This window comes from Manduca sexta, chromosome 19, assembly GCF_014839805.1.
Source record: "Manduca sexta isolate Smith_Timp_Sample1 chromosome 19, JHU_Msex_v1.0, whole genome shotgun sequence".
Lineage (NCBI taxonomy): Eukaryota > Metazoa > Arthropoda > Insecta > Lepidoptera > Sphingidae > Manduca > Manduca sexta.
The window spans coordinates 13238784-13250462 of NC_051133.1; the positions used below are offsets into that span (position 1 = coordinate 13238784).

The window sequence follows — 11679 nt, forward strand, 5'->3', positions numbered from 1 at the left end:
AGACGAGATTCCTTTTTACTCGTTCACAATTTTTTATTAAAAAGTACCACCAGTTGACTCAATTGTTTTAGCATCAAGCTGCTGGACTATCTGACGCATTCGACAAAGCTCTCGCCGACGTGTAGTAGACAATTCCCACATACATCCCAGGATGTTTGCAAACACTACTATTATCTTATGAATGGTACGTGAAGTGCGAATGTTCAAGTGCAACTGCGGTGCCGGAGGTTCGAGTCCTGTCATAATATTTATCATGTACAGATTTATATTATGATGATAACTGCCTTGGCGGAGTTATATTGCGTGAGCGGTACACCACTCTATGGTCTCAGGTTCATATCTCGGGTCGGGCAAATTGATTTGGGTTTGTGGATCAGTTTCAGCTCGAAGTTTGAAATTTGTGCTTGATATGGGGATAAGGTCGCCCCCTATTGCACCATGGGACGGAAAACACTCGGAGAAAATTGGGTGCTCCCGTTGCACCTTAATTCTTTCAGAGAAAAATGCGTGATGTGTGTTTGTTTGTTGACAGATTATTCTGCCCTCATACCCAACACTGCTACTCCTATAAGCTAGGGACGGCAGAGGCACTTATATGACAACAAGCGGCGAAATTCTGTCTCCTACACCACTTTTCTGTCTTTAATTCGCAAGAACATTAATCAAATGAACAGATAGGGAGGAGTTGAAAGTATTATTTTAATTAAAAAAAATATTTCTATGGTGTTTTCACTTTATGGGTTTAGTAGCGTTCTAAGGAAGGATAAGTGGTCTGGGTCTAAGGGCATTGGATTCGATTTTTAATCCAGGCGACAGTTTTTCAAACTTTTGTGCGTTATGGAACTCGTGAGTTGCTAGAGAATAAATTCATCCTTAAAGGTAATAAGGTAAATAGATTTATACAACGTTGAAGTGTTTGGGTATAAGTTGCATGTTAGCTAGTTCATGGATATCCAATTTGCACCTCTGTCTACCTTTTCAAGAAGCAGAGCGATATTATAAAATCATTACCTTATATTTCACTCACAAATATTTTCTTTAATAAAAATGACAAAGAAACATCTACATAAAAAACGTAACAAAAAGAACATTTTCCATTTTCAGACCTATTCAACGGACGAAAATCTTTTTCAGCCATCCATCAGCGAAATAAGCTCAGAGGTACAATGCAAGAGATGTTAGTAATGAAGTGTCGGGAGCCACACCTACACGGTGTCAGCCAAACAAAGACATCTCGCGGCATCGATCGCCGCCCGCCACCCCGCGGGCCACTTGTCTGTGGAAAAAGTGTTAAAAGAAGCTTGACCTATAATTTAGGTTATGCTTTGTTTATTTAGATGTAAGATTGAAGATTCGGTTACATTAAATTTTGGAAAAAAAAAAACAAATTAATGTTTTAAAATATATTTTTCTTTTTTTATAAATCTAAGATAAATCTAGAAATAATTATAGACAAAATTATAACTCCTGGTATATTTGCAATTCGTATGTTTACTTCAAGAACATGTTTACAAACTTTTGCATTTATAAATTTAGTAAGGGTACACAAAACGAATTAGGTTGTACGAAAAGAGTTTATTCTTGCTTCAAAGGAAATATATTATCCATAATTATTCCTGATAGGTGTGATTATGGGCGGCAATCATCACCTTAGCTATTTATAATGAAAAGTTCTAGAATAAATGCACTAAACAGTCTACGCTACATTAGTCTGGAGCAATAGTAAAATTAATAAATAAATTTCTAGTAATATGACGAAAATAAAATATAATAAAAATATCTAAATAAATTTCAAATTTATTCCTATCTCATCTAACTAATGTGTAAAGTCTTTTTTCCACAATACCTTCTCTGCTATTTTTAAAGTAAAATATCGCGAGCTCCCCCCTACCCCCTCCATTCGAAGACAACTTTAAAGGCAAACTTTTCAATCGCCCCTCCTAAGACTCTCCAACTAAATAATTATTCAAAAGTAAATAAAGAGTACGTTAAGAACCTTTGGAAATTTTGACGAGTAAGCACCCGTGACTTTGCTTGACTTATAATAAGTAGGTTTTATTTTAACAGGTTCAATCAATGTATATAGTACAGTGTAGAGTTTTGTCTGTATGCTTTGGTCGGCTTGACTACAGTTCTGTCATTATTTGTCAGAAGACATTGGGAGTGACGTTACTGTTATAATTATTAATTATAATTCATTATTTAACTCTTGGTCTCTCGTGGCTCGCCGGCGAGCCAAGACAGCTACATGACATTTGCGTGTGTCACGGGATTATAACCTTATATACTACATAATAAGGTTATTTTTCCGTCACACGCGTAGCTGTCAATGTTTGGCGGCAAACATTCAGCTACCTGTACATATTTGAAAATAAAATTTTGACAAGTCATGACGGGTTAAGGAGCTTGGTCGTTATTTCACGACTATGTCGCTCCGTACGTCCACTTTTACCTGTGCCTACAAAGTTTTGATGATATCAAAATATTTTTTTTATAAAGCCTCTTCCGATACAGCAACCGACAAAAAACTATTTATACTGACCATATTGAAGCTCAAAGTATGTGATCCGCACACACTTCGACAAAACATGATATACGTCATCTCTTACTCCACAGTCGAAACAATTTGGGGAGTCCGACGCCCGCAACGTTACTGTTATATTTGGCAACTTACAGCTGTCTTTAATAAACGATCCCAATCTCAATCTTCAATCCGAATTGGAGAATGAACCAATCAAAATAACACATTTATATTGTCAATAATACTTTGTTCTGATTGGTCTATTTTTATCGATCGAAAAAAGCGATTGATCGTTTATTGAAAATGGCAGTTAGTAAGATTATCGCGGGTAATATAAATATTTAAAAATATTACCTTATTTCTCACGGGCCGCTTGTCTTACATTATTGCAGGTTTAAAGTTGGTGATCTACATTTTAAAATGTCTCCCCATTTCAGTTTGGGTGTTCGTAGGTGATTGAGATCATCATAAGATATACCCTGCTAACATGTATGACTACTTTCTTGCTATAAAATTGACGCAAAATTGACGTATGCTACAAACAAACTCTCAGTTTTAGTGTGAGTTTTCTTATTTTTACATTTTGGTAGATATATTAAACACTGACGCTGGTATTATCGAGTAGATAGGCAGAGACAATTTTTTTTTCTTGCTTTGAATGACGCGACGAACTTTCCATTCGCCTGAAGGTAAGCGATACGACCGCCCATAAATAGTAGAAACACCATCCAACACCTCGAATTGCAAAGTATTATTTGGTATGACACTGCGCTCGTCATCCTGACACGTGAGATGTTAAGTCTCATTATGTCCAGTAGTTACAATGGCTACAATGTCCTTCACACCTGAACACAACAGTAACTACCGCAGCTTGTAAAATTTATTCATAATATGATAGAAGGAGGGAGGGAGATAGAAGTTATTCATCATATAATAGAGTCTACAATGACAAAGTGTCTATATATTCCTGTCGAATTCCATTTACGTATAGATATGTAATTATCATTGGAACGATTTGATGCCCGCATCAATGCACATTAGTACTGTTATATTTTGTCGGGTTCTCTTTCGAAAAATGTCACCTTTCGCCACTGAGAGCCTATCCTTATTTCATTATCACCAAATTCACCATTAGTTACAACTGCATCTTTCAGAAGTTAATAACGCGAGCAGAACTGCCGACAATTGTTAAATGTATTACAGTCGGCAGACACTCAATCAGAGCGGTACAGTATGTAGGGAGCGGAAAAATGCAAATTTGGTACAAATCTGTAGAAACAACGGCGGATCCGACGTGCGTATTACGTGTCGGGAAGGACATGAAGTATACCGTATAAAACATTTAGAAAATTAAATACTTTTTTGTTTTAACACATTTAACTTGTATCAAAGTCGGCTAATACGTTCGTTTTTATTGCTTTGAATGACGAGACGAAGTGCCGTTCGCCTGATGGCAAGCGATACGACCGCCTATAGACAGTAGAAACACCATCCAACACCATGAATTACAAAGTATTATTTGGTATTCCACTGCGCCTGCCATTCTGAGACATGAGATATTGAGTTTTATCATATCCAGTAGTTACACTGGCTACAATGTCCTTCAAACTGGAACACAATAGTGACTACACACTGCTGTTTGGCGGCAGAAATAGTTATTGCCATGGCACCTACCCAGGCGGACTCTCATTTATGAGAGATCTACCACCAGTTCCGCTGACAATTCTATTTATAAGTCTATAAATCGGAGAGTAGTCTGATTAGTTAGTATAGTTCGGATATTAGCGTCTTATTGGTCTATATTATTATTATAAACACACGCACCTGGACTGTCTTGGTGGCGTAGTTGTTGGTGGAACGAGTTCGACTACCCCCCTGAGGTCCTGGGTTCTAATCTCGGGTTGGGCCAAAATAATTGACTGGGTTTTTCAATCTTAAAAATTACACAGTCGTAGCTCGGAGTCAGGAAATTGGCGGTATGATACTCCCATGCCTCAGAAAACACGTAAAGCAGTTGGTCCTGCGCCTGATCTCTGTCCGTTCATGTCGGATTGCCGCCTCACTGAACTATGAGAGTGAAGGAACAGAGAGTGCACCTGTGTAATTCGCGCACACTTCTGCACTATAACATCTCCTGCGTACTTGGCTGAAATCCGTTGAGATTGGCCGCCGTGGCCGAAATTCGTTTAGGAAGGAATCAATCGAACTAAACAATGCACTAATAATTTTTCCACCGATTTTACTTTATATAAGTGAGTATATGTATCACATAATCATGAACCAATATATTTTGTTTTACAATGGAAATATTATTTTTATATAAATTAAATAACAATTTTATACTTACATAGTTCGTAAAATATACAAAAATATATTTTTTTGCTCACTACCGCATTATTTGTATATTCATTATTAGGTCCTTTTAATCACCTTGAGGTATCTAGATATAAATATACTCACGCGAATAGCGCAAAGTTGCTAACATTAAATCTAATAATAATAACGTAATCGTCATAAAATTGTGTTTCTACGAGTTAAGTTCATCAACAGGTTATTAAATAATTATTAGAAACTATTTTCATGTTTACCGACGGCTCTACACCAAACTTAATTTTATAAGAGCTGTTTTATACTCTGCTATAAACAAACAAATATATAATTACAGGTTTATGAGCCCGACCAATATATTCTACTTGAGTAAAAAAATTATTCAAGTTTTTGTCTCTGTCTATCGATTATAACAAACTAGCTTTTGCTCGCGGCTTCGGCCGTGTTAAGTAGTTTTCCGAGATAAAAGTCCCGCTTTTCTTGCCCGGGATAGAAAGTAGCCTATAACCTTCCCAACGTCTTAAACTATTTCTATACGAAATTTTATAAAAATCCGTTCAGTAGATTTTGAAAAAATCAACAACATACAGACAGACAGAAAAGGGGACTTTGTTTTGTAATATGTATGGATAGATTAACGGTTATTTGTAAGCGGGTCTACGTATCAACACAAATATGGTTCAATCGAGATGCAGTGTAAGTGTTATAATCTTATAAACAAAAACAAAACATTCCTTACCCAGTATGCTTAGAGGAAAAATAGACAGAACGGTTATATCAACCCAGACAGACTTTCCCGATCTACCATCGAGCAAGAGGCAGCACTGACTGAAATATTTTAAACTGTATCGCTAAATACTATTGACATGGTATGTCCATCACTCTAATGAGCTCGCTGTTATACATAGCACTTTGATGATAAAAACCGTAATAAAAAATCTCTGATTTACCTCTTGTTTAGTTTAATGTCCCATAACAAAAAAATATTATCCTAACAGTAAATAACATAGGATCGATTGCAATACGAACACGTAATAGGTCACAACAGGACGAGTAACGCGACCCACAATCCCGTGGGGTTGGGCGGTGGGGGGTGACTAGGTGTGCGGGGGCAGGCCGGGGTGTGGGTCCACCTGGCAGAGTTACAGCCTGGGTGTGGTTTGCCGTTCAATAACTTAATACTCTCGAAAGGCTTTCACGCTGAAATCTCCGGGTAGAGCACGACTTAACATTTTGATATTTTAGATTTTATTAGTTTATTTATTTGGGGGATTTTTAACGGTTTGTAGGTTGGTTACATGAGTGGTTCTCTTACGTCTGCTTAATGCTTATGTTTATTTCAATTGTATGGTTATAAAATTTCACATTTTTTTATGTAATAAGTAGTTTCAGTTAGAAGTTCATCTACTCATCCGATAGAATAGTAAAAATAATTTAGTACCTAAGACTGCGACATTGTCGTAGGTAAACTTTATAACAAGTTTGATCCATGCTCGAAACAGGAAGCAATATTTCAACAGTTTATAGCCTCACTAGCATGATGAAGTTTGTGGTGAACAGGCTGTCGGTAGAGTCGGTGCGTGCAGCTGCGGGCGTGCGCTGCGCCGTGTGCGTCGTGCTGTGGGAGCCGCGCTAAGTATGCAAATTACAGGCTAAATATTTTATCGATCAGCGAATCCATTGCACACAGGACAAACAGCGCGCCATGTAATCCACCCGGATGGTTGTATGGAGGCTATTAATTGCAGGTTTGCAGGTAATCGATAGAGGTAGGCGGCGGTGGCGGTGGCGAGCGGCGGTGCGAGGTGGTGCGAGGTGGCGAGCGGTGGCGGATCATGGCGGCGCGGGGCGGCGGGCGCGGAGAGCGGGGCCGCCGCCCGCCGCCCTCGTTAAACGCGGCCGAGCGCCGCGCCGAGACAGCGCCGAGCCGTGCCACGCCGCGCGGAGCCGCGCCGCGGTTGAAAGCTATCCGGCCCCCGGGCGGGCGCGAGCGCGATTGGCCCGCGCGCGCACCACGCCGTAACCGATAGCCAATCGTGCTCGGCGACGAGCCCGCCCCCGGCGCGGAGCGCGAGGGGCGAGCGAGGGGCGCGGGCGGGGCTCTCGGCGGCGCTCGCCGGCTCACACCGCGCGCGACGCCGGCGCGCACACTCGCACCGATGCGCGGCTCCTGGGACGAGTCCACGACGGCGGCGCTCCACGCGCGCATCCTGGAGGCGCACCGCGGGCCCGCCGCGGCGGACCGCGCCGCCGAGCCCGCCGCCTGCGCCGAGCCCGCGCCCGCGCTCGCACTCAACGCCATCGAGCTGGCGGCGCCGACGCCGCTGTTGCCGCTGCCGACGCTGTCGTTCAGCGCCGCGCAGGTGGCCACCGTCTGCGAGACTCTGGAGGAGAGCGGAGACGTGGAGCGGCTGGCGCGATTCCTGTGGTCGCTGCCGGTGGCGCACCCCAACGTGGCCGAGCTGGAGCGCTGCGAGGCAGTGCTACGAGCCCGTGCCGTTGTAGCGTTTCACGCAGGGCGACATCGCGAGCTCTACTCCATCCTTGAGCGACACCGGTTTCAGCGCTCAAGCCACGCCAAGTTGCAGGCTTTGTGGCTGGAGGCACACTACCAGGAGGCGGAGAGATTGCGCGGGCGCCCTCTGGGACCCGTTGACAAGTATCGCGTGCGCAAGAAGTTCCCACTGCCGCGAACCATTTGGGACGGCGAGCAGAAGACGCACTGCTTCAAGGAACGCACTCGATCACTGCTGCGCGAGTGGTATCTGCAGGACCCGTATCCAAACCCCACGAAGAAACGTGAGTTGGCGGCGGCGACGGGCCTCACGCCTACGCAAGTCGGCAACTGGTTCAAGAACAGGAGACAGCGGGACCGCGCGGCCGCCGCCAAGAACCGTTCGGCGCTGCTCGGCCGGGGGTTCGCCTCCTCTTCCACATACGACGAGGACTCGGCCGACTCGGAGATCAACGTGGACGAGGAGTAGCCGCGGGGGCCGCCACCGCTCCAGGACTATTTGTATAGCGTGGTGTAGGCGTGAGAGTGAAGTGTCGCGAGTGCCGGACGCTGCGCGTGCGCCGGCGGCCCTCGCAGGTATGTACCGATTTTGTTGCGGACTTCCACACAATGTAGCACTGTGTTAGGTTTTCGCGATTTGAACACTAGTTTGGACTACGTACGTGGCTTTTTGTCGCTTGTGTTTTTATAATAATCAAGTCTTATCAGAATTTTACCAGAAACGTCACGACTTTACATATAAAAACTCTACAATACTTTAATACAGTAGTTACATTTGAACGTAGGAACAGAAGTGACAGAGAGCCGCTGCGTGTCCAGTGTATCGGTTATAGTGGAGGTATAACAGGGTTATTTTACGTTATGAACTCGTTCGGAATGTTGTTAGTTTATTTATTGAAGCCTCTCGTACCGACGTCGAATTTCAACGAGCATTTACTTGCCTGAACATATTACCAATATAGATTTTATTTATAACATTTAGTTGTAACATATGGGATATATTTTCGCGTAGTTGATGCTATAGGTGTGTACCTGAACACGAAGTTTCATTTTAGTTATTTGGACGCTTAGAACTAAATATTTGGATTTCACAATACCTCTACGTATGTTAAGGAGTGTATACTTTAGTGATGTTTTTAATATGATATCAGTTATAATTGTTAGAAATGCTGTAAAAGTGTTACGATATGGTTTAGAGCTTAGACTCTAGGCCTATATGGTTACTATTAATTTAAAAAGTTATTTATCTCGTCAATGTGTTGTTTATGTTGAATACATATTTAGACAAAGCAATTTATTTAATAGTGGAATGACCGTATTATTGTTTATCGAAAATTATTGACGTCATTTTGATTACAAATAATTTCTGATTAAGTCAAACTCTTTGTGGTATCCGACGGCTTAAAGTTTGGCGAAACTTTAAAATATTCTTGAATTAAAAACGCTAGTAAGTTCGCTCCTCGGGACAAACACGTGTAATTCCAATATGTAATATTATTTACTATACAAAGTCTTTTCAATTAGCGTGAATTGTATTACTTTTTATAACTTTTGAAAATAAATAACCACCTACTTATCTTATCGTTCTCGATACAATAGAATTGTTACGGAAATCAAAACCAATGAACTGGAAAAAATACTTTTTTAATATCAGCCTTATTTAAAAGAAATAGGATATACAAACAATAAGCTCAATGTCTCATATAAATATGAATTAATTTACCCTAGAATGTAGTTATGGATTTTTTATATTTATTTCAACAGTGGATAGAGATCGACCGTATCGAAAGTATGATTGACAAATTTTTAACTTTAAAGAAAGAGAAGTTAAACAGACATGCAAATGTAATGCAGAGGGTTCTTGACAGTAGGTGAACTGAAAGTGGTGTATATTGTATAACAAAACCGAAGAATTCATATAACCCCGGTTCCTGCTGACTATCCTTTATGTAGAATTGATTTAGAATCTAATTATCATCAGAACGATTTGCAGACTGCATTAATGCATATTAGTACTTATATATTGTGTCGGGCTGCCTTTTGGAAAATGTTACCTTTCGCCACTGACGTCTAAAGTAACAATCGATATTTATTATTCTTGAGAGTTATGTTGGTGTGCTCCTACATCTCTGCCTCCTCGTCTAGGATTTAGGCGTGATTGTATACGTGTTTCAACTCGGTTTATTTAAATTCAATTAGATTTTTTATAAAAAGAAAACCGTTGCCGTGTGAATGATCTTATAAGTGGTTCTGACTAAAGTTACGTTTTAAATAAGCGAACGAGATGTTAAAAAATGTAGGTATCTTATTCGAAATATATTTAGTTCTCGATTTTGATCTATTATACTATTATCTTTTATTTATGTTTGTTTGAAAAGTTTTTACCATAATCATTATTTGACAAACATTTAAAAATGTTCTAAAAATTTCACAATAATTTACAAGTACAATATTAATAAGAAATAAATTCTGTAGAATTACAACACATACGTCATGTTTAGTGTAACGTTAAATAGGAACAAATGATTGTAGTTACGCTCTACATATGACATACTATTCGTTTTTTAACCGATGATATGTACAGGTCAATGACTAGATACAATCTTAGTAATAAATCAACCAGTCCAGTAAAAACTTAATAGCTTACAAATATTACATGGAAAAAGGGAGAATGTATTTGCAATAGAGGTTGCGTTTTGAGGTAGGTAACATATTAAAAAAATATGTTTGACAATCTAGGCAAGTTATGCATATTATCGGGAAGAGTCCAGAATCGGCTATATGACATAAAAAACCAGTGATTTATTTTTATTCGCTCCCCCTAGCGACATTAGTTCTGTTTTTATGTATTGTTTGTTAATATTTTTATTTCTTTTCTAAATATCACAGTTTTTTTGTCATTTATACAGTAGTAACCAGTGATAATTACAAGGTATTACATTATCAAAGACAGAGACAGAACTTTAATGCAGGTAAAACCGCGGGCATACGCTCGTAAAATAACAGTAAAAAGTTTGTAGTTAATGGTAGTTGATAAAACAGACTTGACGCTATACTAGTTATGTTAATATCTGGTGTATTCCTTTTGAATAGCGAGGAAGTAAACATGGATTAACAACAATGTATTGGGCTTGGGACGTACATTCCAGTTTCGATGCGTGTTAGAGTTTTATGATTTTCAAAATATCACCAAGTTGCACCTGTTCTCAATATGAAGATCGCCAAGTTGCTCTTGATTGGTATTTATTCACAATACGGTGATAAAATTTAAAACAACGATGTAGTTATTGCAATAATACTCGCGTAGGCTAAAAGCAATCCACGTCCATCACAAAGCGGGAAAATGGGCTTGGAAATGATTGCGCAATCCCGATTGATTTCCGCGTTGAAATACATCATTCTAATTTTTCATGTAGCCTTTTATGTCAATGGTTTTTTTTCTTAGAATTTTAGTGGAAGAATACTAACGAAATTAGATTTGTACTGTTATAAGTTCTTCACCCTGAGAACTACTAATTTAATGATTATAAGCGAACTTCATTAAAGCATTGGTAGGTCTTTAAACGTTTTTGGCTACTGTTTTGTAATATAAATAAAATCTTATGGCTTATACTCTTTGTAATAAACTGGAATTGTATAGGCGTTTTAGCAGTTCTTCTTTTTCCGTTCGGGTATCAAACGCGCTACGTTTTGCTACGCGGGATAGAAAAAAAACGGTGTAAGGCTTCGTAAGTCAAACTTAATAAGAAAATGATTTTAAATCTCTAAGATATCTATGTCGCTCTCTTTAATTTCAATAGAATAATTTACTACACTTTTTAACATCTACAATGTCTTTTTTAATCCACTGATATTGTAAACTTAACAACAAAATAATTATAAACACGCTTTAGTAATAGCCTAAGCTTCATATCAGCTTGGACTAAAAAACTGGACGTGTTGGGAAGTATTGCGTCGTAATTCACCCCTTCCTATATTTATAATTTGACAACATTGTACAAGAATCGTAACTAGTTAGACTGGTTAAGAATATTGAGTCATCAAAATTTATGATTCGCTTAAATAAGAGTTTGGGGAAGCGGAGCCGTTCCTACTAAAAACAAGCTGCAAGGCAACACTAAAGTAATAGTACCTTAATGACGGGAACGATACCTAAAAAACTACAGAAAGTTGCAAAAAGGAAGTGTCGGAAATTGTTGCTACAAAATTTATATTGTCAAGTTAAATAAAATAGTTGAGCCTCCTATCTTGGACATTTCTGCGTCAAACAGGTTATTTTATATGTATTTCACAACGGATAAATAGCTCGTTTTTA

General features: G+C 39.4%; 1 protein-coding gene across 1 annotated transcript; it reads left to right on the forward strand.

Moving 5' to 3' along the window:
* Nucleotides 1–6569: 6569 nt before the first annotated feature.
* LOC115442057 (homeobox protein SIX6) lies at nucleotides 6570–11237 on the forward strand. The gene is made up of 2 exons (XM_030167016.2): nucleotides 6570–6806; nucleotides 6880–11237. The coding sequence occupies exons 1-2, from the start codon at nucleotides 6570–6572 to the stop codon at nucleotides 7831–7833; spliced, it is 1191 nt and encodes a 396-aa protein (XP_030022876.2). The 3' UTR covers nucleotides 7834–11237.
* Nucleotides 11238–11679: the final 442 nt, after the last annotated feature.